At 36.6% G+C, this 27,446-nt stretch overlaps 1 protein-coding gene and 1 non-coding gene across 5 annotated transcripts in view; one reads left to right on the forward strand and one right to left on the reverse strand.

Moving 5' to 3' along the window:
• Positions 1-397: 397 nt before the first annotated feature.
• RIC1 (RIC1 homolog, RAB6A GEF complex partner 1) overlaps positions 398-27,446 on the reverse strand; it is a 103,710-nt gene continuing 76,661 nt past the window's right edge. For 3 of the 4 annotated variants that reach the window (XM_010960637.3, XM_010960635.3, XM_010960639.3), the window contains 15 exons: positions 25,978-26,181; positions 21,336-21,374; positions 20,933-21,043; positions 19,997-20,086; positions 19,224-19,384; positions 17,984-18,119; positions 13,483-13,599; positions 12,177-12,905; positions 10,493-10,651; positions 10,269-10,405; positions 8,383-8,669; positions 7,331-7,522; positions 4,932-5,109; positions 4,594-4,782; positions 398-3,790 (listed from right to left, as the gene is read on the reverse strand). In XM_010960637.3, the coding sequence (XP_010958939.3) occupies positions 3,502-3,790; positions 4,594-4,782; positions 4,932-5,109; positions 7,331-7,522; positions 8,383-8,669; positions 10,269-10,405; positions 10,493-10,651; positions 12,177-12,905; positions 13,483-13,599; positions 17,984-18,119; positions 19,224-19,384; positions 19,997-20,086; positions 20,933-21,043; positions 21,336-21,374; positions 25,978-26,181 (3,018 nt within the window). In that variant the 3' untranslated portion in view covers positions 398-3,501. The remainder of the gene's footprint in view (positions 3,791-4,593; positions 4,783-4,931; positions 5,110-7,330; positions 7,523-8,382; positions 8,670-10,268; positions 10,406-10,492; positions 10,652-12,176; positions 12,906-13,482; positions 13,600-17,983; positions 18,120-19,223; positions 19,385-19,996; positions 20,087-20,932; positions 21,044-21,335; positions 21,375-25,977; positions 26,182-27,446) is intronic. The other variant, XM_010960636.3, reaches the window with a different exon arrangement.
• Positions 18,532-18,604, forward strand: TRNAD-AUC (transfer RNA aspartic acid (anticodon AUC)). Its single transcript has one exon. It is a non-coding gene; the product is annotated as a tRNA-Asp (tRNA).

The following is a 27,446-nucleotide window of genomic DNA, read 5'->3' on the forward strand; positions in this document are numbered from 1 at the left end:
GAGAGGATGTGGAGAAAACTGCTGGTGGGAATGTAGTTCGGTGCAGCCATTATGGATACAGTATGGAGATTCCTCAAAAGACTAAAAATAGACTTACCGTATCATCCAGCAATCCCACTCCTGGGCATATATCCAGAGGGAACCTTAATTCAAAAAGATACATGCAACCCAAAGTTCATAGCAGCACTACTTACAATAGCCAAGACATGGAAACAACCTAAATGTCCACTAACAGGTAAATGGATAAAGAAGTTGTGGTATAGTTATACAATGGAATACTACTCAGCCACAAAAAATAATAAAATAATGCCATTTGCAGTAACATGGATGGACCTGGAGAATGTCATTCTGAGTGAATTATGCCAGAAAGAAAGAAAAATACCATATATCACTGATATGTGGAATCTTAACAAAAATAAAAAAAAAGTTTATTTACAGAAGACTCACAGACACAGAAAACAAACTTGTGATGGTGGGGGAAGGGGATGGGAAGGAATAAATTGTGAGTTTGAGATTTGCAGATACTAATATATATAAAATAAACTAGTTTATACTGTATAGCACAGGGCACTATATTCAATATCTTATAGTAACTTATGGTGAAAAAGAATATGAAAATAAATATATGTATGTTCATGTATGGCTGAAGCACTGTGCTAAACACTGGAAACTGACATTGTAAATTGATTATACTTCAATAAATATATATATATATATTTTTTTTAAAAAAGGAATAAAGTACTGATACATGAAGATGAACCTTGAAAACATCATACTAAGTCAAAGAAGCCAGACAGAAAAAGCCAACACATGAGTCCATTTATATGAAATGTCCAGAATATGCAAATTCAGAGACAAGCAAATTTAGAAATATAGGAAAATAAAAATTCCAGGTATTATTTTAATCCCACCTATTAGAGATGATGCCTAGTCTCCTGTGCTATGTATAATTTTATATCATTTTTTCACTGTATTTTGAGTATTTTCCATGTCATCAACATGGATTGTCTGTTCTTATCATCTATTGTCAGGCCATCTAGGATGCTGCCAACTCTTGAGGCTCCTATTCTAAGTAATTCTGCATATACATCTTAAATCTAAATCTCTATTTCATAAGGAAAATCCTAAGAGGTATAATTATATAATGAAAAGAATATTTTTGTGACTTGTAATACATACACCTTTTGCTGTTAACTTGAGATGATGAATAAACAAAAGTTCACGTAACGGTTTTATTGCCCTTTACCAAGTTAAAAATATACACATTACAGAAGTAGCAGCAACTTTAATTACAAGCAAAGGTTAACTCAGCCCCCCAAATGACTCCTTGTTTTGGTATCAGCAAATAATTTAAACTTCAAATAGTTATACTGAATATTTAAATTCATTGGTTAAAATTATGGCTTAGATATTTGATATGTGATCCAAACAAGGCAAAATTAAAATATGAATTAAAAATTAAAGCATTATAACAAACTACCAAAGAGAAATTTTCTGTAAACTTACCAAAATTTTTTGCCTTGGGAGCATCCACATCTGTTCATTGAAAAGCAAATATTTTATAGAAAAGTTTTGTTCATGGTGTGAACCACAGGAATACAGTTAACTTATTGGTGCCCTGCTTTTAAGAGTGCAAGATGAACCCAGCAGCACATTAGGATACTTGAAAAGATCACAGCTGTTTGCAATGGTAAGTCACTTTTATTGACTAAATATTCACACCAAACACAAAAGTAATGCTAGTTCTTCTCCTAATGGACTAGGACAGGAGAAGAAATTTGTTTAGTTTCTTGCTGGGCTGCATGTACTCACATGGGAAACATTATTTTCTATCTTAAGATTCAGGGAAAGGTGATTTAAAACAAAGGCTTAAATAAAAGTAGCACCAGAAGGACAAGGTACCAATAACCAATCACATATTCCACCCATTCAGGAGTTTTAGTGTGTGACATTATTGCACTTGTAATGTGAAAAGTGATAGTAAATTACCAAACTCAATAATTTAAAACAGTTTGATGAGTTTTGAATTAAGCATTTTCAAAATGGTTTTGAGTTTCCCTTCAAAGGAAACCTGGCTAGGACAACTAAATCTAGCCATTTACTTTAAAAAAGCAAGGATAGAGGACCAAGTTTTATTTCTAAACTGTAATTGCACTATGAGAAGAGAGGCTGTTTTACATAGTGGTATGAATTTGGTCCACATCAAATACATTGTTATAAAAATAAGTTTGTTTTGTAAAAAATAACATTGCATTCCTTTGTTCAAATTGCACAGTACAAACAAGCTATCTAAATTAATACTGTTAATAAGGTAATTGATGTACATACAGTGGATATGTGTTTAGTATGAAGCAATTAAAGAGTAATGCAATTATGTTTTCATAATGTATGAAAACTAAAATTTAACTCAAATCTAGAAATACATAATACTTTAAAAGTTACAACAAATAATGCATTCTTTACATACTAATTTTTAGTAGCCGTGATAATATAGGATTCATCAGTCTATGTACATTTGTCCATTTTTATTCAATTTACAAAAGCAATAAATAATAAACTACATTAATTTGCACAAAACCTGTTCATTTCATGATCAGTGTGACCATTTCTGTTACTTTATGACCAAGCCAATAAACCTGTCTTCCTCTAGACTGCTCATATTTGAAAAGAGCAAGCCCCGTCTTTATTCCAAGAGTATCTATAGCCATGCAGAATCCAGCGTAAAACCTTACAAATTATAAGCCCTAAAAATATGAACAGTGCCTTTGAGTATATTTACACAAGAGTATTCACAAAAAGATACAATTCTTTGATACAAAATAGTTCAGTGGTATCTAATAGCATAATTGATAAGAACTCCTCAGACCCCTGCCCACTCTGATCTAGCAGGACTCAAGCTTGCTAAAGCAGGCACTGACTCACTGGTCAATAGCTTCCATCAACTTGGGACTGGGATTTAACAGGCTAGAAAAGGAGGAGGTCTTTTAATTACACTGGCACCTGTTCTGCCAGGACAGGCGTCTCTTCAGGAGGCCCGTGCTCTTGATCCAGGGGGCACACAGGTAGCTCAAGTACTTGAGCTACAGCAAGCACCTTAGCATTTACTTTTAAAAAGCAGTCTGGACACACACTGAGCCAGAAAACATACAGGAAGCTGTAAGTAGTGAAAAAGTAAGCTCGTCTAGGGCAAAACAATCCCTGTGGTTCAAGAGCTACCAAACTTTAAGGATAAAACCAAAATATTCTCATGTGCATCTGTACAGTATTATTACTTTCCACTGTAGCTTAAAAAATTGTTTTATGAAAGAAGATTTTTCGATATCACATTTTTATGGACTCAAAGAGATTTCTTAGAGGAGAAAGAGTTAAAATTTAATAATACCTTACCAGAGTCTCTGAGCTGAGTTCTCTCCCTGGTTAAGTTATCCAACTAGGTCACAGTGTCCTCAGCTGTACGCTGCTGCTAATTAATACTGCCTGTGGGGATGGTACCCACCGTTGTTAGGACACGGAACAGTCATAAGTACCATCTTGAAAAGGTTCCTCCTCCTCCGCTTGGGCTGTGTCCTCTTCTTTCCGGCTGACCAAACTGCTACCTCCAACCTCACCCTGGGGGGTACTTCCATGGCCTGAGGAGCCCCTGCTCTCCTCTGCCCGGGGGCTAGTCTGTTCAGGAGTCTTACCCACAGCTACTGGTTGGAAGGCTTCAGGCTGGACCTGCTCTTCTGTTATCTCACTGAGCTTCTGTAGTTGTGGCTTAATGATGTTTAAAAATGGCTTATATCCAGGACTAAGTAGAGGAAAAAGGAAATTAGCTCTTGTCTGTCACATTCAAAAGGCTCACAGCGTGTTACGGACAAATTCCTAGTAAACTCTGATTGAGCAGCGTCAGTGACTGGGGGGAGGGAAGGAGGCATGGAGACGTCGGGAGGAAAGGTGTCTCTGATGCCCTGGCCAGCACAGCGGGAGCTGCACATAGCATAAGTGTGAACACAATCCTTATCCAGTATTACCATTAAAAATATTCTCCAGTCTAAGGAGCAACAGGATTTCAGACTTGAAAAAGGACGTTCAACACTTAACCTGAATGAATCTGTCAATTAAGGAAAACCAGATTCAAGTAGGAGAAGCCCTGGATCCACACATAACTGGTGACAAGGGGCTAGAATCCCAGATTCTTTGAACTCCCATTTAATACTCCTTATTTGGGCTTGCCATGGAATGGTAAATTCACATAGACCTTAAAATGTTATCTTCTCAAGTAGATGTTTTTAGATTATTACCTTCAATTCCACAAAATGAAAAATCTCAAGTTCCACCCTAACTCTAAGGTCATTTGTACTGTATCAATCTTGAGTCAGTGACATGCATTCACTGACCAACACTATCTCAATGGACACTGCTCATCTAAATAGACAGGTATAGAATGGTAACTAAAGAAAACAGCCTTTAAAATGAATATATGAAACTATTTTTTATTTCTACCAACCTAAGAGTCTCCAAATAAATGAACCAGAATTAAGCCTTAAAGTGAAAGGCCAGTTTCCACCAAAGGACAGTCAGGGTAACAAACCTAAGGAAACCAGCACTTACCAATCTGTAGCGGCCCATCGGTCCACTGCTTGTAGCCCTGCCTTTATGTTCTGTAACATCTCTCCATCTACTTCCGAAGACTGTATAATAACCAAAATCTGGTTGATTACTGAGGATTCTCTAAGAATCAGGCCTATGACAATGCACCAGTCCAGACATCCTGCCTCCATGAAGATGTGTAGCAAGTACCTATATATATAAGCAGAAACAAAATGACTGATGGTATGAGGGATCTACAGATACACAGAAAAGCAGTCACTATCAGGAAAGCAGCCTCGGTACTCTATTGGCCCAGACAGCCTGAGCAGGCATTCTGTGCTTCCAAAATAGAAACTCACCGAAGCTGGACCTGGGATTTATGTGGCCCCTTACTCGCCAACTCCATGGAGATGTGCTCTAGCTCTGACTGGGTTAAACTGAGTGTGGAGAAATTTTCATCCACCATTGTCCAGTCCCCATCCACCACGGAGCTACTTTCAGTCAAGTCTGTGGCTGAACCAATACTGCATTCATCACCTGATGAAGAATTGCCAAAAGTTATAAACTGGTTTCATGTAGAAAATAGGTTTTCCTTCAATTTTATATATTAACTATTTTGCAGAGGTTGATTTCTCTTCAGGATTTTAAGACCAAAACATTAAATCCAGTAGTAAAATTCTCATATCATATTAATAGTAGATATTTTAAAAAATCATTAGAGAGGTGACCAAGCATTATGTACCTTCAGACAGAAAAACACCACTAGTACCTACGAGGCAGTCTTACCTGCCTCCAAAAAAAAAAACCCCTAGCTGTAATCTGACCAAATGTTCAGATTCGATTATCAGTTTATAAGAAATACAGAGGAAACTGTTCAACTAAACCATGAAGATGCAATCACCTAAAATCCACATTATGAAAAAATTACAGAAGCAAGGTTCTTCAGTGAGTAAACTGCAAGAGATGGGGAGGGGGAACAATCACTAAGAAATAAAAACATGATAATCACGATGTGTAAATCTTATTTGGGTCTTGATTCAAACCATAAAAAAATTATGACATTCTGAAACAATTGGAATTTGAATTCTTACTGGATATCTGATGGTATTAAGAAATTATTGCTAAATTTTTAGAGTGATGTTAATGGTATTATGGTTCCCCTTCCCCTGCAAAAGAGAGTCCTTTTAGGAATACATAATATATCATGTCTTGGATTTAGTTCAATAATACAGGAAGGGGGAAGCAGATGAAACAAATCTGGTCATGAGTTGGTAATAACTGAAGCAGGGAGGGGAAGGGCCCTTTATACTATGATTACTTCTTTTTAAATGTTTGAAATGATCTCTTTAAAAAGTTTTCTAAAAAAAGCAGTGATACTACGTCATGCCCATTAGGATGCTACTGTCAACAAAACCAGCAAATAAATGTTGGTGAGGATGTGGTGAAACTGGAACCTTTGCCAATGTGGTGGGAATGCTAATGGTACAGCTGCTATGGTAGGCCCTCAAAATATTAAAAATTGAATTACCCTATGACCTGGCAATCCTACTTTTCGGTATATGTCCAACTGAAAGCAGGGTCTCAAAGAGACTTCTCATGTTCACTGTACTCCTACGTTCACTGCAGCCTTATTCACAATAACCAAAAGGCAGCAGTGCAAGTGTCCACTGATGATCAACAAAAGGTGGTATAAACACACAATGGACTACCATTCAGTCTTAAAACAGAAGGAAATTCCCATGCATGCTGCAAGAGGGATGAACTTTGAGAATATTACACAAGTGAAATAAGCTAGTCACAAAAAGTCTAACACATAGACACAGAGAATAGAATGATGGCTGCCAGCAGTTGGGGGAGGGAGAGTGGTTACTTAATGGGTATGGAGTTTTGGTTTTGCAAGATGGAAAGAGTTCTGCAGGTTAGTTGCACAACAATGTGAATGAGTTAACACTACTGAACTGTCCACTTAAAAACGGTTAAATGGTAAATTTTACTTGTTAAATTTAAAAAAAAAGTAATTGCAGCTATATACCTCCCCACATAGCAGAAGTTCAGGTAACAGTGATGACACACTGAAAATCAAACATCAGATGAATGCCTAGCCATTGAGAAAACTGCAGAAAATCAGACCAACTGCTATGTAAGTTCTTATAATTACATAAACCTGAACAACATAAATCAATTTAAAACTTCTTCAGTTAGTAATTTACCCATGACTGTAATCCCAGAAGTTGACACACATTTTTTGGTAACAGGCTGGACAGTAAGTACTTTAAGCTTTGAAGGCTAAGAGGCAAAACTAAGGATATTATGTAGGAATCTACTAAAGGGAAAAAAATTTCCACACATTTTTATCAATGAAACAAAAAAACAGAAGATAATTAGGTATGTTTTTTTTAATGTAGATACAGGTCTACTTACAAGCAGAATGGAATTCTTAATATGGGGATAACACTTTGCTTATTTGAGGTAAAAAGTTAGCCTTTCTATATACCATCAGTACTGATTGCAAAGGTTCATTTGTCAGTACTGAGCTGTAATGAGATTTTACCTAAATCATTTATCTAAAATAAACATGGCAAAGTATAGTCAAGGCCAAACTTGGCCTTGTCCTAGTAACTACCCACCTCTCCAGCCGACAGTAATGGCTACTTAATCTATCTAATCTCAAAAGAGTGGACTTCTCTCTCTGAAGTGCTTTAGCATATAAACTTTCCTCCAAAGGAACTGAAGAAGAGCTAGGATTTAAAATATTTACCTTTATTAGATAAAGGTGACAAGAAGGCATCTTGCATTTGTGGTCCATGGGATGAGGCTGTGTCTATCTCATGATGGGTGGGGCCAATGTTGCCGAGCCAGCTCTGACTTCGCTGGACATTAGAGATGCCAGCATCTATCTCAAGGTTTAAAAAAGGGTCAGCTGATTGAGACTTTAACAGCTGCTCTCCCACTGTAAGGTGGGTCCGAAAACAAAAAAATGAGAATTCAAGATGCACATACTGCCACTTCCAATTCAGTTCTTTCAGCTTCTCTTCCCCCACCAACCCCAGATACTAAAAGTTCAAGGCCAATTACTGTCCCAACATTGCACCATCCACCCACAAGCCAGGGACACAGGACTGTAACATAATGGACTGACTATACAATGCCACCTAACAGTCATCTTATATCATTACATATCTTACTACAATTAGGCAAAACTCTATTCTGTTCATCTTATAAGTAATTTTCCTTGGTTCTTAAAATGACATGAAGTTTCCAAATGTCATAATGAAAAAATTTTTGAATGTTCATAAGTAATAATAATTAGAACAGTTTTCTTTAAAAGACCCGAACTAAAACACTTTCCCTTTTTTCTTTTATCAAAATACAGTTTTACTTTGTCCTTTCCTAATTTAGATGATGGTCCAAGCTCTCAGAAGTTGCATTTTCAACACTTCTCTGGAATGAGTCCTGTTAGACAAGTCATAATTTAGCTTATTCTGAGTTCCATGACTAATCAATTCCAAAACTCCTTCCTACAAATTAAGTGTGGAACCTTCTATATTCAGCCAATGTTCAACTTGCTGAAAATTTGAGATAACAACCGGTTGGATTTATAAATTAGACTTCAAGGTCCTAAGACATATGCGCTACTTTATTTACATCCTTAGTTGAATGGTGGATGTTCCAAATGGTGTACAAAAAGTTGGCTTTTATCTTTTCCTGAACTTGGAAGGAAGAGACTTCCTTGAATATCTACTAACAGCAAAATACTTGTTGAAGCAAAATACAATTCTCCCTGTACAAGTGACACAACGCCTACATTACCTGTTCGGCATTTTCCATTCTTGAAAGGAGAACTGACAGAAGCAGCAGGGATGATGGGAAGTGGCCACAGGAAGTCTTTGTGGAGTCTCTTCAGGGCTAACACAAAGTTGTCTACTCGGGCAGCCCGGGTACGTTCCTTGCACAACCAACTAATTAGTTCAAAGCCCAGCTGGGCTGCAAAGCAGCCGAGGTCCTTTAGCCGAACTTCTTCTAAGAGACGCCGAGCATGTCTCCAGAGCATCATATCAATATACATGTTCTCAGCACAGTCACTATCTTTGCTCCACCTATAAGTGGAAACATACAAAAGCTACAGAAGTCTTCACCAGAGGACTTCACCTACTTTTATGAAGTAGCAATGGTAACGATGACAAGGAGGTGAGAGATCTAAGCTCTAATTCTGAGTGAAGAGAAAGATAAAGTATCAGGGCTTCTCCATGTGATACCACAACGTGTTAAACAGTACTTGGAACACAGCAGGCTCTTAAAACATATCTGCAGAATGAATACACAGAACAGGAAAAAACAGGAGGCAGACAAAGCCAAACCAGGAAGAGAGTGAAGCAAAGAAGGGAGCACATAAATGCAATATTTGAAAAGACCAGTGAAAACAGGGAAGGAGAACAGATAAGAAATTAAGGAGAAAGAAGCAGAGTGAAATGAAGACTCTTAATGTGGGTTATACAGACACATAAAAATAAAACTGATTTTTAAAAATTAATGATGACTAAATATAGTCTATTATTTCTTACCCATATGAACTGATGGGGTATAACTGGGTAGTGGGGGTGCTTTCAGTGAGAGGCAGTATCGGAGCAGGACTGCCTGGATTCAGATCTTGGCTCTGCCACACATCAGTTGTGTGAACACAGAGCAAGTTTATTTTTCTGAGCATCTGTTTTTCACCTGTACAACACGGATAATAACAGTATCTACCCCAACAGAGTTTTGTGAGGATTAAAAGACCTACACAAGTAAATGCTTAGAATCTTGCCTGTCACATGGTGAGTCCTTGGAATGTATTAGCCAGCATTTAAATTCTGGGTATTGCTGAGAAGCTACTGTTTGCCTGGCAATTGTTAACAGTCCTCTACGGTTTGCATTTTACTTGTATATAGGCCAAGATTGTATGTGTGTGTGTGCTTTGGGAATGGGGGTGGTATTAATGGCTGTGATAAGAAAAAGCAGTAAAACATAACAATAAAAAATGTCCAGTAAGCTCTCACTGAAGGCACTGAAGTAAGAATACACACAGAATATAAAAGGATCAGGGAAGAGAAAAAACAAGAGCCAAAAACACATAACAACACGGGGAGGAATATAAAAACCTCACAAAACAGAGGAAATTCTAACTATTTCATATTGTGTAAGTTCACAGTTCCCTCTCAGGAGACCATAACCCATCTACAAGTAACGTAGGCTTCAGTCTCCAGGACACACTTCCTTTTGGCTCTCCCACTGTGTAATGACTTCTCCACTCAAAAGAGTCACAGGAGAGTCAAGTACATGACTAAATTTTATTTTTTGTCAAGAGGTACAGTTACAAAGAAGGATAAAATTGTTGACTCTAAGAAGGCTTTTGGATTTATCTGCAGATTTATCTATCTTCCTTTTATTCTGACCCTCCATTATCACAAGTAATTTAAAGGTGGTTGCATTTAGAACCGGGCACACAAGGGCAGAAACTGTACAGAGAGTAAAGAAGTGAACTTTGGAGGAAGGAAAAAGAGAAGCCTTTTGTGTGGTCTCTAAGCCTTTCGGCAATGTAAAAAGGTACTGCAATTGGGATCAAATAGTTGTTTTCCTAAGATCGAATTTTACAAATAACCTGAAATGCAATGTGTCACAGAATGTCCTAAAGCAGTAACAGCTCTTCCTTCTATTACCTTTTTCCAGAAGGGCCAGATGGCATACTCAGTGTTTTCTGTAAGCTGAATTTACTAGCAGGAACATTTTCAGCTGACTGGGATAAACTGATGCTTCGATTCCTGAAGAACTCAAATCCACCACTTGAACTGGGTTCCTGTGGTTACACACAAGGTATACACACAGTTAGAGGAAGATGCCCTGTGGATGTACGGCCTAGAGAAATTGCAATTTTGCAACTAACCTGAGCTGTAGGTGTGGATGGAGGTGTCTCAGATTCTCCAGAGCCAATGGCTTTAAGAAACCGAATCATGTGTCGACACAGGTCCCATTTGCCTTGTTCCAGGGCTGTGCTGAACAGAAGGGTGGCATGTTGCCTACTTACTGCTGGGACTTCCATGTTCTAAAAAAACCACCAAGGAAGACAAGAATTCCTTTTATACTGCAAATGCTTTGGGAAGACTTGAACAGTTCTTTATCTCCCTGGTTCCCTAAACACAGAGAAGTAGTGCAGCCACAACACTGAAGGGGATAGTTTAATAGTAAGATTAAAAGAAGCATAAAGAAACATCATACAAGGAAAAGTGAGGCAAATACTATGCTGGTGTAATATGCATTATGATTTACTGAACTCAGATATCTTACATTCTTTCTTTCATTTTTCCTAGTGACTTTGCAGAATAGGTATACCATTCCCATTTTACAGATAAGGAAATGGGAGTTAAATAACTTGAAGATTAGCAGAAAACCAAAGATATAAATCTGCCCTCTTGACTCCAAAAAGGCTCAGGTAATCTCCTATGACAGTGTTTTTTGAAGATGTGACTAAAAAAATCTTGGCTTTGGGCAACAGTATGTACTACCACACAATGAGCATCCTCGGTGATTCTCTCACAAATTTAACCTTGCTGCTTGCAGCGGCCTTCTTGGAAAGGTGCCTTATAAACAAGTTTAACTGTAATTTTTATCTGACAATCCATAGCAACTTAAGAATTCTGAGAGAGAAAAAGTTTCTAATTCTATTGCTTGGGAGACCACTGAAAGTCTAAGGAGTGACCTAAAACAAAAAAAGACTGCATTTATTTTGTTTCTGTTTTTATGATTCTATAGACTTTACGAATAGCCAAGGGATCACAGAATCTCGGGGCCATCCAGCTTCTGCCTGAGTATCTCCTCTAGTTTCAATTAGGTGTCATGAAGCAAATAAGCTGAAAGGAAAACTGCTTCAGGCAGAGTTTTACCCATGTTTATGGCTAGCTTCTTTTATCAGTGAAAACAACTGTGCAGTAATTTGAAAGAACTTTTAAGGACAACCTATCAAATCCATATCTGACTGACAGAACAACCCTCAAGACTTCTGTCAAATATATAATGAAACAAATTTTCATGAGTCTCAAAGTACTCATTATTTTGAGAAAAATTGCTACAAGAATATTTACCCACGTTTTAATCACTTGCCTCACCAATTCCACACTATAAGGAAAGAGGTTATTGTGGAGGGCTCAGATGAACCCACTAATACTCAAAATAATTCTGTATTATTATCTTTCTTATGTAACATTTCAATAATCTTATGAAATATGTGCAAGTTATTATATGCATTATAATACATTCATTATATGCATATACTATATGTATTACATATGACATTTCTTCTTCAAAACAATACTGTAAACTCAATTTGCTTTAGACCTATATATGAACAAACAGGATGAAAAAAAAAATCCCTGCAATGTTACTTTATGATAGTAAAGAAATTTTCTGCCATCATTTGTTAAGACTGAATTCTTCAAAAGGAAAGATAAAAACTGAACAGAAAACTTGGCTGAATTAATTCTTTAAACACAATCACAGTGCCAGCACAGGACATTTTTTTTCCCCTCTAGTTAAGTTCGGTAGTCCTTGTACCTTTATAAGAGAATTGTTACCTGTAAGATAATAAGATAAGAGGCAGCAGTGTCCAAATCCTGAGCCATCAAACATTCCTCAAACAAGTCCTTGGGGTTTCCCACAGCTGCAAAAAGGTAATTCCACAGGGCATATTCAGTCTTCCTGGCACAATGAACAACTGTCTGCAGGAAGAGGGGGAACTCGGTGATAAATTTTGCCACAGTGGGAAGCAGAGGGTCGGGAATGGGCTCCCGTGAGGTAGCTTCTTCTTCCAGCACTTCATGGAGCATGAGCTCCAGCACATGAGGAAAGTAAGGTAATGCGGCACAGGACTGGGCTAACAGCAAGGCTTGCTCCCCAAGGTTCCTCACCAGCAGCTGACGCAGAATGTGGTGGAGGTAGATCTGAGAGGTTCTCTCCACAACACAGAAAGGGAAGAGCACCTCCAGCTGTTCCTTAGCACTGTTCCGAGCATACAAACAATCATAGAGTAAAGTGTCATTGACAGCACCAAGGACTAATGCATCTTCAAACAGAACAGCCAGGGGATAAATATTTATGTGGAAAGGCAGCATGATCCGCTGGGACAGGAAGGAATGGGGCTTCCGGTGATCCCTAGGGAAGAGAGGGAGCCAAACTTTCATTCCTGCACCCCCACAGCTCAGCCAGAGGGCCTCCAGAAGGTGACGCTTTTGTTTATTTGCTCGACATGTGGTCCAGACATTTTCAACAGACTGGGCTAGTACAACAGGAGGGCAGAACGGCAGCTGGAGGAGGAAAGACAGAAATCAGTTTTTTTCTCATTAAACTTGTAGATTCTTAAGTTCCTAGGCAGCGGTTTCCTAAGTCTTTCAAAAAGATAGCATAAATTTGGGGGAAAATTAGGGGAACCTATTTAGAGTTACTAATAGTACCCCACCTCTCAAAGTATGTCTATTTAAATCTAAAATCAAAATAACCCCTCATCCTTGACAAACTTCACCAATTTATCCTGTTTTTCTATTAGAATTTGCAAATAATAACAGGTAAGCAGTACCATCTGGCTTACTGAGAACATCTTATTATCATTTTAGGAACTTATCCTTCACCCTTTATAGTTTTACACCCAGAGACTTAAGGCTAATTTTATGTATTTTCTCAGTTTTCAAATCACAACACTCTCCACTTAAATTCTTCTATTCCTTCATCCACGTCTCATACTTTTTTTTTTTTTTTTTTTGGTGGAAGTACTGGGGTTGAACCCAGGACCTCATGCATGCTAAGCATGCGCTCTACCACTGAGCTGTTTCCCTCCTTGCCTTCCCATACATTCTTAATGTTCTAAATGACCTGTGTTTTACTCACAAGTTTCCTTTGGTTAGGGTTACTGTCCTTCTCCCGGATCTGAGGGCCTGATCTGTCCCTCTGCATCATGATGAGCTGTCCTGCAAGATTTAACATAATGCTCTCTGCATCACGAGCCTGAAAGAAAAATAAATTGGATTCATGCTGATTTGTAGGTATGTTTTCAGCATTCCCCTCAATCCATAAGGTTTTCAGGTTAAACAAACAGCAATAATGAGTGTGTACTATGTACAGCCATTCTGTTAAGCTCTGTAGGAGTACAAGGAGCCTTCTGGCTAGGGTAGATCAAGCTTAACACAGTGCAATTAATGAACAATGCAAGTGAACATAAAATTCAGGGCAGAGCTGAGTTTTCTTGGAAAAGTAAGAGAACTTCAGAAGTTCAGAAAAATGAGAGATCACTTCACTGACCCAGCTTAAAGGATGAGGTAGGACTTGAAGGATGGGGAAGTCACACATGAGTTGCAGCAAAAGGGTTGGTACTTTAGTTGAAGAATGCAATATAAAGGACATGGACACAGGACAGAACAGGGATAGAACAGTTCTTTCAGGAAAGTTAAGAACAATCTGGCTAGATGAGGGAAATTGTGAGAAAAATGCTGGATGGTAATAGACCTTCAAGAAGGGCTTGGAAAGTAGAGGAAAAAATAGGAAATAAGCCACTACCTATGGTTCTTGATTAAGGGAGTTAGTTGTGAATTTAGGAATGAAGAAAATAGTCTGCCTTTTTATTAAGGAAAATTCCAATCGAACTCCAAAGCAGAGAACCTAGGATAATGATTTCCCTTTGAACCCAGCTTAAAGTTTGAGAAGCACTGTTTTAAAGTGAATCTCAGCTATCAAGTCATTTTCACTTGTAAAGAGGAAGAGCATTTTGATTAAAACAAAACAAAAGCTTACTTATATTCTAGACATGAGGGATAGAAAAATAAAGCTGAATCAAAGATGATTTCAGGGTACCGAATCTAGGTGAAGTGCTAGAGAAACCGAGGTTATCACTGATAGAAGTCAGGAGGAGAAATTAGTTTAGGGAAGGGAAAACTGAAGAATTTCATTTTACGTCCCATTAAATTTGAAACAATCTTAAAAAATTTCAAGTAAAAATGTTGTGAGATATGACTAAACCTCAGATAAATATGCCAGAACCATAACTATAAAGGCGAGGTTGGTAAACTGAAAGAAACAGATGAGTTTTCTGAAGCAAGGTACATATGAGTGAAAGAGCAGAGGGCCGCTGTCTAAGCTTCTGAAGTCAAGATGAGAAACAGGAGAGCACAATGTCATACAAACCAAAGAACAAAAAAATTTCAGGAAGGAAAGGATGATTATTCAGAAGACATGGGATTGTGTCCCAGCTTTGACTCTTGCTGGCTGGATAAATTTAAGCTGCCAATATTATTTAGGGTTCAGTCAGGAAAACCACCACCACACTATGTATGTATTCTACTTGCAAAAAATACTCAGATATACAAAATACTCTTTCATACTGCTTTCAGACACAAGGGATTGTGCATAAAGAAATGGCAAAAGGGTTTAGAAGATTCACAGACTTCGTCTTTCATTTTTGCTTTAGACCATATCCAGCTAGGTAGTAAGCATGACATGAACTGTTGTTAATTTACGAAGTAGAAATTAAAAAAAATAAACCCCACAAAATCTCCAAGCAACTGTCACAAAGCTTAAGAACTTTACTTGGAAAGAAGTCTCCAGTTCCCTATACAGTACAGAATGACATGAAAGTAAAAAGCTTAACATCTGTCCATTGCACACGAGAAACAGTGAATAACTTGGAGACAGGAGAAGGAAAAATAGAATTTAAAAGGTGTGTGGGAATTATAAGAGCTAAACCACAGAGGAAAAAGAAAAACAAACATGCAATCACAAGAATCCAAAAAGAACGAGAGTCTGAGGACTGGCATAGGGACAAATGCGTCAAACACTTCAAAAGACCTTAAGAGAATTTCCTGCAATTCACTAAAATATGACTAATGTTCATAATGACTACTTTCAAGTTTTAAGATGGTAAATTTCACTACATTTTACACTGCCTTATTTAAAAAAAAAAAAGCAAAATACTACTTCTTCCTTTAGCTATATCCATGCAGTCAACATTTTCTACCGATAATATAATATGTAAGGACAGGTGACCGCGACAGCCCTCTCAAGTTCAACTCTAATGAACTTTTCAGAAACTGACTAACATAAAAGCGGGGACTATATGTATCCTCAAAATTCTAAATTTGAAGGAACCCAACATGCCATCTCTTACCCAAAAACCCCTGGCAGATGATTCTCTTTGGGAGTTTCAGAGACAAGGAGCTCACCTCTCCCATGAGGGAGGTCATCTTACAGTTGAACAGTTCTCACTGCTGTTTTGTTGTTGTTAACTTTTAATATTAAATCAAGACTTGCTTTGCTTTTTAAATCTTGGTTTTCTCTCTTCTCTTTGAAAGGTCCCCTAAAAAGGGAGCACCAGGTGCTATTGATGCCACTGACTGCCTGTTATATCTAGGGTACATAAAGAGTCTCCCTCCTTTTTTGTCCTAATGTGGAGACTTCAAACATGATCAAAAGTACAAAAAATGTATAATGAAACTTCCCTCCCCCCAGTATTCCCATAACTCAGATTCACAATTACCAAGATTTGCTCCATCTATCCCTTTTTTCTTTTCACTTATTTTGCCAAAGTATTTAAAGGGAAGATATGCCATTTTACCCCTATAAACTTAACAGGCATTTCTAAAATATACAGATATTTGCTTATATAACTACATGCCAGTCTTTTTCATAAAATTTACATAAAATCTAAATCTCATAAAATTTATCCCTTAGCGTCCCTATTTAATATCACTAACTCTTTTATTTATTTTTGTGCGTGTGAGGGGGATTAGGTTTATTTATTTATTTTTAGAGGACGTACTGGGGACTGAACCCAGCACCTCATGCATGCTAAGCATGCTCCACCCCTTGAGCTATACCCTCCCCAATATGGCTAACTGTTTTGTAACAGTATTTTTTATAGCCTATTTAAATCAGGATACAAATGAATTTATGCATTTCATTGTTACTATGGCTCTAAAGTCTAATTAGAAGAATCTTTTATACCCACCACCCCACACTACTGCCTTGTAGCTTTCCTACAGAATGTTATTAAACTAAACCTCCATCCCTGTGTTTTCTGTGAATGGAAGATTGACTCCAGAAACTTGATTCAATTCAGGGTCAATGTTTTCACCAGTAATTCTTCCTGTGAACTTCAGGTTTATGTCACATCTGGTTCTCCCACTTTTAGTACTGCTAAGATTGATTAGTAAGGTGTGGGCATGACAACTTGATACCTTCATTGTAAAGTTCCCCATCAGCCTTTCATTGGTTTCGCCCAGTGCTCACCACCCAAATCAGTCATTTAAGGGCTGTAAAACAGGGATTCTTTAATTCTTACATTCCTTCCACATCTTTTTAGCTAGAATTCTTCTGTAAGACATAAGATTTCCTTATCAACTGTGACTATCTGGTTACCATGAAATATAGTTTGCAGAGAAAAATGGGACAGATATTTTAAAGGCAATCAGTAGAAGTGCCTTAATAGGAAGTAAAAGACAGACTGAGCGGACAGGGATGACAGATAAACTCATACAGAATTTTCCTTTGAAAATGGGTTCCACATTGACATGAACTTTGGAAACCACTGGTGAAATGGAAGGAGGCTTGGAAAAGAAAGTTATGCAACCTGGGTCCTGGTGATACCACTACCTATACAGTTACTTTAACCAGAAGCTATGGGATTATCCTTTCTCCTTCCTCATAATTAACTAATGAGTCCTCTATACGCCATATTCATTCCACTTCTATCTTCTTTTACACTGCCCAAGTTTGGGCCGCCAACACCATTCACCTAGATCATTACAATGGTCTCTCAGCTACTCTCTCTACATCCAGTTTTGTCCCTCTCTGGTTCATCTTCCTCCTTAGAGTAAGCATTATGCAGTTTAGATCTACTAATATACAGGTTAAAATACTTAAAGACAAAGTCTAAAAGTCCATACGATCAGTAAGGCACATTCTATGTTCCAGTCACTCTGAAATTCTTCCAATTCCTTGACTGTGTCATGTTCTCTCCCATCTATGGGCCTTTGTACTACTGTTCCCTCTGCCTGAAATTCCCCTTCTTTACACTGCCACTCACTCTTCAGGTTTCAATTTAAGTGGTACAGAAATCTCTGACTGCTTAGACTACTACTCCAGGTTTTTGTTATACACAGTAACCTACATTACTTTTTGGTACACACACCACAATTGTAATTAACTATGTGCGTAATTATTTCTTTACAGTCTGAGCAGAAACCACATTTGTTTAGTTTGCCACTGTAACTCAGGACCTCATACAAGGCAAATTCTATACACTTAGTATTTATTTGCTAAATAAATAGCCCCTGATATCAATTTAAAACACAAAAAACTGAAATGAAAACTCTAAAGAGCTCTCATAATAGAATGGTACCTGCTGTGGCATTTTCAAGGTGATTCCGTTCTCCGTACTCACTGATGTCAGAGTGACAGATACTACCAGGAAAGGGTGAGGAATGTAGCGCGACATGGAGACTTCCTGGAGAACCTGAATACCTGCAGTATTTGAACTGCAAAAAAAGAGAAAGAAACCCATACATCTCAACAACAATGCTAATGTGATTTTTGTTTTCCCTTTTCACTGCTAGTAGTATGGGATTTTATCCTTTGGAGGCCCCAAATGCCTTCTATCTATCATTCCTCCTCCCTAAGTATCCTTCAAATAGCAGACTGACAAGGCTGAGACATTAAGGACACATAGAGATGAGGGAGAAAGGAAGGGGATAAGATGTAGAAAGACATATAAAAACTGGCAAGAAGCTATAGGAATGGCTTAGTTGGTTAAGAAATGGTTGAGAAAGGATATGGGTTCTATCGGCGGCTAGTAAGATTTGTTAATTTTTATCTTTAAATTACTCAATTATTAAAAGCTACTTCAGCAAATATGCACTTCATGGCTATTTAAAAAAAAAAAAGAAGGGAGGAGGGTATAGCTCAGTGGTAGAGTATGTGCCTATCATGCGTGAGGTTCTGGGTTCAATCCCCAGTATCTCCATCAGAAAAATATATAAATAAACCTAGTTACCTCCCCCCACCAAAACAAAATTAAAAAAAGAGAAACAAACAAAATACATCTGAGAACAAAATAAAACTTAAGAGGTATGTTAGGTCTAAATGCTGCAAGCCAACCAGACGACAGGAAGAACACAGGCAATACATAGCAGCAACAGGACTGCTAGTTTTTCCTGTCCCAGACTACAGCCATCTAGCTCAGTGAAAATACAAATGAGTCCACTACGCTCACGCTTCCTAAGGCCTTAAAGCTGTAGAACTTCTACAGATTTTCTCAAGTTTTTAGAACACTAGGACAGTCAGTAACCACTTTTTTTCAAGACAGTGAAAAAAATTAGTATTTAAAGGTTTAAACCCATCCCAAACCAGATTTTTTTCAAATGACTCCAGGAAGATTAGCTGAAGAAGTTAGTGCAGGTCCGTCTATTTATTTTGGTAGTTAAATACTCTATGAATACCACTAATTAAAATTTCTTGCTTTTTCAACTCCTAAACAAAGGAAACTAAATACAAAATTAGAATAAAAACTGTTTTGAAATGAAATTAAAACTACAGAGGAAACATGATAAATAGGAGCGAAACATGATTTGTCATATGCTTACCCATCAGATTTTCTTTCAATACTGTAAAGGCATATTGAACAGTCTGCTCTAAATACTATTACCATGTCCCGGAAGACACTAAGCAGTAATGTTTCTGCTTGTGCTTTGGTGACGTGAGCAAAAGCATTGTCCAGATTTGACGTTCGCAAGTAAACTCTGAGCTTTAGAAAACAAAAATGAAGAAAACTGTAAAAACGAGATATCTACCACAGATGACTAAATACTTTAGACATGTTTTTTATCTACTGACTTTTCTCAAGTAAAAGCAGTTAAAAGACAAACCTGAGCTTTAATAACAAATGTATGTTTATATTTTGACAAAGTAGGCTCATTCTATAAATAACCAAAAGGTGAAGTGATCAAAACTGTGAATGTACCGAATTCCTCCTTTTAGGCCTGCATATTTAGACTGATATAGGAAGATTAGTAGATATCTCAAAAAATAAATACATAAACCAATAAATTAATAAATCTTTAAGGACAGCCATCCTTATAAACTTTCCTACTTTTAACTATTTACTATGCACAAAGTTTATTATAGAGAATGCCTAACAACTAAAATCCTTAGAAAAAGTTATCATAGAAGTCCTGATTATCCCTTTAAATTTTTCTAAAGTAGTAACCTGAAATGAAATCCCATTAGCTACAAGTGCCAAATTCTTGATTAAAAAATGTTTTGTTCATTTTCAATAATTATTTTTATATAGAAACAAATAGTGCTTAATATCTTCATAATATAAAAATCTGTTATTTCTGAGAGAACAAAAACTTACCTCTTCTTGACGATCACTTATGTTGTAACACGCAAGGACAATAAAGTCATTCCACCAGGCTAAGCCACCTGTCACAATCATATTTTGCTCCTTAAAAGAAAATTTAAAAAACATATTTACCTTCATTATTCCTGCCAGTAATACCTGTAAAATATTTTTAATGAGACAATGAAAGCTCTATTTCCGCTCTACTCTCTATCCTCCTCCCGCCCCCATTAAGTATTACTCTAGGGACTTTATTAATGATTCATATCCTATTTTGAAAAAACAAACATCTGTAAGACAGAAAATACATCATTCAAAATAACTGGGTACCACGTAGCATCATCATTTCACATTCCACAGACCTTGGTTTAAATTCTGGCTTTATCTTTATTTATCAGCTGATTGACTGTGAATCCTAGTTTTCTCTTTTTTAAAAGGCCAAGTAACAATAGTGTCCTCATTGGACTATTACAAACAACATATATGAAAGCACCTTAAAGTGCCTGGTACACAGTAGGCTCGTATTAAATGTTAACTTCCTTCACTCTTCCTCCTATCTGATTCTTGCAAAATCCAACTGTGTATGTTTATATGCTACCCAAATATTTATGTTGGACACAGAGAGGCAGAGAATGATTTCAAATTTTGTGGAAATCTATTTTCTGATCTTACATGATGAATTCTGCCTGGAATTTAAGAGTAAGTCCTCAAGTTAAAGAATTATAGTGTCTGATTTTAGTAAGAATTAACAAACTAACTGTCTCAATACAAAATCCTTTATCAAATATCAAGTACTTTATCAGAACTAACACTTAGACATAATCCAATGTCTTTTTTTTAAATATTTGATTCTATTTTTTCATAAGTAAACAGCCATTTACTTTATGCTTATTTCATATTGTAGTTCTCTTATACTTTGAGAAACAGGTTTTTAATTTTAAAAAGACTAACCTGGGTAATATTTCCGAAAAGCTTCCATTTTTTGGTGAGTAAAGAGTAATGTGCAAAACCAAACTTGCCAACCACAGCAATATTCTGTCCAAGCTTATCAATAGCTGAAAACTGATTAAAAAGTAAAAATTAAGTTGTTATTAGGCATAAAGAACTGAGGATTGTGTCAGGCAAGTAGACAGTGTTTGCTAAATGAATTAAGTGTAAATTGCTAAATTCAATAATCTGAGTATGTACACACAAGTTACATTTGATCAAATTATAGATTTACACTAAAGATGTACAAGTGATCAAGCACTGAAATTTTATTATCAATGCACCCACTGAGAGGCTCAATTCCCAGAATACCTCTTGCAGCAAATGCTATCCAATGAAAGTTAACACCAACACAGTAACAACTCACCCGTATAGGCCAATTGCTCTCTAGATAGGTACTGGAAATCTATAGAAAATAACACATTAGTTTGGTAAGTCTTCTGAAATGTATTTAAACATAAAGCACATAGAGCATTAACATCATAATATGAGGTTAATTTTCCTGTAATGTTTGAAGCATCCCCAAATAATGGGTATTACTAGCAGCCAATATTTCACATCTCCTGTTTTAACCATTTCATTACATGTTTCTAGACAGACTTTCCTCTTTTTTCTCTATACTGTTTTTGTTTGTTTGTTTAAAATACTGAACACTCAATAAATACAGAATAACGAAAGATTTTTAGAGCAGCACCCACAAGGGCAGCCAAGAATTGTGTAGATGAACACAGTTTGGGTTTGCTGTTCTGAACCATCCCAAAACAACCTTATCTAATAAAATCAGAGCCTCAGCAAGAATTTTGTTTTTGTTTTTTTATGGAAATATCCTTATTATTTTTACATTTTTCTGATTAAAAAAAGAAATGCACACTTATAAAATTTAAGCAACATAAAAGTGTATAAATTGAAATTCTTCTGTTGTATCATTTTTCATTGCTCAAGGATAACCACTGGTTAGTTTTCATTCTGTTTCTAAACAAACATCCATACGCATGAAAGGGTGTGTATAAGCTATGACTTTTTCTTGGGGTATTCAACTTACTCATCTACAAGTAATTTTAATATATAACAGATACTAACTCTTTATCTGCAACAATAAGTAGTAAATATATCTTGCCATGTCATCTGTCTTACATCTTTGCACATGGTGTCTTTGTATCACTCTAATGAGAATTTTAAACTTAAAAAAATCCCCTGTGAGATATCAGTGTAGATTAAGTCAAGTCTAGCTTTATTGAGACTGTGATCTATTAGCCAGCTGGTTAAGTAGTTTTCATGAGCATGTGGTAAATGCAGGGTGAAAATTCACAGAATGACAGAACAAGGTAAGAATCTTCTGTTTCTAAAATAAGAGAATCTTCAACTTATTCAAATTTATTTTCATTTTACTCAAAGAAAAATTATTACATATGTAAAAAAGGAAAGCCAAGTTAAAGCAAATGCAATCAAGTCCAGTAAGAGTCTGTGTGTAATGTGAAGACAAAACAAAAATCAAGTAAAAATAATATGCTGAAAACATCCCTATTAACCCTGATAAAATTTATTCATAAAACTATTTTTAAGATTTCACTTATTATCCAGTAAGTCAACCTAAAATCTAAGTAAATTTAATAGTTTTTAGTACATTAGGAAGTTCTTAACCCTAGTGCTGGTTTGTGGAAGCCTACCTTACAGAATTAAAAATAGCAGTATCATGATACATATGCTTGAAGAATGCTTATCTTGTACCTTAGCAGATACAGTGTATCATTCAGGCCAACTAGTAAAATTCACTCTGATGGGTGAAATTCAGAATGATGGTAATCTGAGGTAATGATAAGGTGGCAAAATAAAACTTGAAAGCAGTTTTCTAGGAGGCTGTGAGTGAAATTCTTTTTTTGGATGAAGAAAAAGTCACTTGAAGAAGAATGTACCTGGAGTACAACTGAGCTAGCCAGCCATAATGATAAAAAGAACCCTCACTTCCCACTAACCTTGGTGTTTCCTGATTATTTATGAAATGTGTAGGTGGGTAAAGCGGGAAGCGAGGTATCACTGCCAGAGTGGACTCCAACATGAAGAGTTTCTAATCATGGGAACCACGGTTAAATCTTACCAAACAACACACTCTGATAAGTATCTCTATGAGAAAACAATTTATTCTTTTAATCTCCAAAAGGTGTCAGAAATGGTAAACAGTTTACTTTCAAAACTCAAACTGTAAGTTTAAAATGAAGCTTTATTTCTCACGTAGTTTTGTGCCTGAAGATGCTATGAAATGAGAACAAAAACTATGATTTTCACCAGGAGGTAACCATTACCGATCTGTCACCTAAACTTTGAGTTCTACTTCTAGTACTGAGAATAGGAAATAGCAGAAGTAAGAAAAGAGGCAACTAATAAATAGTGAAGAAACTCAGGTCAAGACTGCATACTCAGGGCACAAGAGTCTTGCCACACCACTGGGAAACTGAGTGCTATGGTAGAGAATCTCTACTTTTAACATCTTAGGATTTTTCAGTTTCTTGAAAAACCTAAATTTACCTTTTTCCCCCTTAAAGTTACTCTGCTAAAACCCTGTTTCCTACCTAGACTACTTTTGTCTCTAACTGGTGAGACTGTGAGAGCCACCACCCTAGCAGATCTGATCTGTGTCAAATACCACGCCTGGAACGTTTGATACATGTTGTAGGAATGAGAGCAAATCATTTATAAATGAAATAGCTCTTACAATCCTCTTTGTTGACCTCCCTAACATAATGCCTGATACATTAACCTTGCTTCTGACAAGTATGTATTTGTGTTATTTTAAAAGGGAAAAGCACAATTAACACAGAATCTTCTGATCAGGAAACCAATGTATAAGGTAGAAAGCTTAAACAAACAAACCAAAAAGTCCAGTAGTCTAGATGAAGAACAAACAGAGCAGTAGAATTAGCTGGAGCTCATTTGATGAACTATAAGCTGCACAAGAAGCATATAAAGTATAAATCATACAAACAAAGCCACTTTGATGGAGGATGTGGGCACTTATCCCAGACAAGAGCATATGTTGAAGGGGGAATTAAACAGGCATCCATGTTCCTTCAGGGAATATTTACTAATTGGCTAAAAAGTCTGGAAGGTAAAGCATTAGTATTATATGGACAGTGCAAACCACCCTACCAAACACCACGACAACACTGCATTGACCCATGTGGCTGGAGTGCCAGCAAACAAAGCAGAGGGCAACTCCAAGTAAAAACACCGCCAAATGTGCCAAACAGGCACATTCTAGGTTTTAGCTCACGGTCAGCAATGTATTATATAATTCAACATTTAGTATCTAGGTTTTAAAATAGGTTTGGCTGTTACTTTAATTTATATCATGGTAAGGATAGTCTGTCACTACTCTGCTGTGTGACTTTGGGGAAGTCACCTAACTTCCCTGAACCTCAATTACCTCATTTATAAAGTCTAGTTGGACTACATGATTGTTAAGGTCCTTTCAGCTCTAAAAATTCTATGAGTCTATTATAGCTTAATTTTGGGGAGTATAACTCTGGTATTATTTTGATTAGTTTTAAGGAAATTGAAACTATTAGGTAAAGCTAGAGTTAAACAAGTTTATCTTTCTGAGTATTTCATATATCTAAATAGCAGAATGACAGAAGAATCTTGCTAGAACCTGTTTTGCCTGAAGTCATAAAAATCAGTGTTACATGCTTCTAATATGGGATACTTCATAGATGCCTACAAATCACAGAATCACTGAATTTTTGAGCTGGAAGGAAATTCAATTTTTGTTATTGCCTGATGGATTTTTGAGTTCCAGACCTACCTTCTGTGATCCTCTGCTCTACTTGGCTCTCTGGCAACACAGACCTGGCTAGGCAGAACTGGCATTGATGCTAGGTCAGTGTAGAATGAATAGTTCAAAGTATGGGGAAATGAAAATAGCAGAGAAATGGCTATAGGAGAGAAGGGAGCAGTGGAAAATTTTAGTCAAGGAAGTAGCTGATGCAGTTTTATTTAATAACTGTTACTAATTATAAAATGGTATGTACATTGTTTGAATTTTATGAATTTATTAATGTAAGTTATACCCATTTTATTTTAGTGTATACCACATGTCAATGTAGGAGATATTCCTCCTTTTATTTTTCACACAATGACCATTCTTCTATCTCTCATTATCTCCAAAGTCAACTGAAAATAACATGGGAGCTGAAGTAAGCTAGTAAGGCAAAAGTACGGAAGGCAGAAGTGAGGCAAAGAATTATGGAAATAGAAACTGCCTAAAAGAAACTAACCCAGGAAATTGGCTCTGATGTACCTAAGACTCTTTGGCAACAAGAGGGGAAAGAAAACACTCAGGACTTTGAAACTGTTATGAAAATATCTTTCAAGAAAGTTCAACTAACTAATTTACCCAAATTTATTTGGTATCAAAGAATTAATTTCCATGTTAAATACCAATTTACCAGAATTACTAAAAGAAACTACTAATTTAAAAGTTGTATCAGACTGAGTAAATAATCTGGAACAAGAATAATAAAATTATTAACAACAGGGTTCTAGACTAATCATAAGCCTGCAATTTGGGTCCGAAGTCAGGCAATTAACCTCTGTGTGTCCCCATCAGAACTACAAAGTCAGCTGGACAAAGTGCCAATCAATACACTTTCCATGAAATTACTACACTTTCGCTTACTCAAGTCTACAGAGTTAAATTTATACAAAAAAAAAAAAAAAAAGCTAGAAGTAAAACAGTTTTGCACAATAACAGGGCAAGGCATAAACTTCCAGTTTTTTAAACTGTTCACTACTAATGGACTTAAAGCAGGTGGGAATACAATCTACATCAAGTGGAAAGAAGAAAAGAAGACAAGAGGACAAGAGCACAGAAAAGCAGAAGAGAGAGACGTGACAGTCAAAAGGTTAAAAAGTTTCTCAGTTTTCTAAAGCAAAATATGAAATACTTCAAAATCTGCTCCAGGTGCTATCTTACCAAGGACTAAGTCAATAGCCAACAGCATCTGAAGACTTACCTGTACCACGTGCCAATGCCGATGACCAAGTAAAGTGCTTAAACCCTGAGTCTCTAAACTGCCTTCTGCAAACAGGCTCTTTTCCCGACTGGGCCTATGCTCAGAGTGTGCTGAAGAACTTCTGGGATTCTGGGTTTGAGAGGCCTCACCACAGTTCAAGTATAAGCGATCCTCCCCCTGAAGCAACACTTGCTCTTGGTTACTCTAGATGGAGGAAAAAGGAAACAGAGGCGGGGAGGAAAGCAAATAAAATAACTCAATATTAGGTAAGGGAAAGGAAATAATACACTGATTTAGTTTTACTGTAGGAAACGTACCATACATGTCAACATTGTTGACAGAGGACAAGACTACATGATGATCTCATACACTGTTAAAGTAACAGGCAACATTTTAATGATCACTTCCCAGTGTAAACAGATTCTTTGTTAAATTCTGTTTTATCATATAAATCCAAAACACTCCCAGGCTTACAACTGCTATAGTAGTATCCTGTTACTACTCCAAAATGGCAAAGCTATTAGAGATTTTCATCTGAAAACTGAAGAAAACTACTCATTGTCTACAGTTTACAAACTAGTTTCACATAAAATATCTCATGAATGATTGTATGAAAATATGTCTGGCTAGTTTGTGTGTTTGCTCATCCATATGCCCACATGGCAGGAAGAAGGAGTGGATTAAGAACAGGGATAACTGAATGCTGGAGGACCTTTTAAACCATGGGGAGGAAGAAAAGTAGCCTATATCTGTGGTCCTGGTTCAGACCGATTCAATAATCACTTGGTGAACGCTTGGTTAGTACCAAGGAATGTATCAGGTTCTGAGGATATTTAGATAAAAAGATAGTTTCTACTCTTTGTGATTATGTCCTGATTTTCAATTAGAAGGCCATTGTTTTCAAACGCGGGCATATTATTATTCCTGACTATTCAAATTAGATCAGCCCCTCACATTTCCATTGCATTCCAAATGCTGTCTTGATACAAAACTCAAGGGTGCTTTTAAATTATTATTTGGGATGAGGAAGGGGAGGAAGAAATACTCTACTCTTGTTTTTCTTATTCTTCCACTACAGTAATAAGGTCTGAGATCCAGGGTATTTTCATTCTTTCTTAATGTGTTGTAAATTTTAATTAGAAACTGGCTGCACCAAACATTTCAAAACCCGTTGGTAGTATATATTAAGACACGATCCTAACATGTAACATATACTATTATTATATATCAACAATATATGTTATTTTGGATTGATAAAACATGAGAAGTTTATATTATAATTTGGGGCAGTGTTTCCCAAAGGATCTTAGGCTAATTTTCTTCACAGTATTCCCTAAAAATTCATAGTTAAGGAAGTTTGGGAAACACTGCTTTTTATATTCCAGCTCCTGGATTTTCATGATGCAAATGAGCATACTAAAGACTGGAGTCCTGTGAAAAAGAAATCTCTAGAGCTTTGTTTAACTCTT

The sequence above is a fragment of the Camelus bactrianus genome, chromosome 4 (assembly GCF_048773025.1).
Source record: "Camelus bactrianus isolate YW-2024 breed Bactrian camel chromosome 4, ASM4877302v1, whole genome shotgun sequence".
Lineage (NCBI taxonomy): Eukaryota > Metazoa > Chordata > Mammalia > Artiodactyla > Camelidae > Camelus > Camelus bactrianus.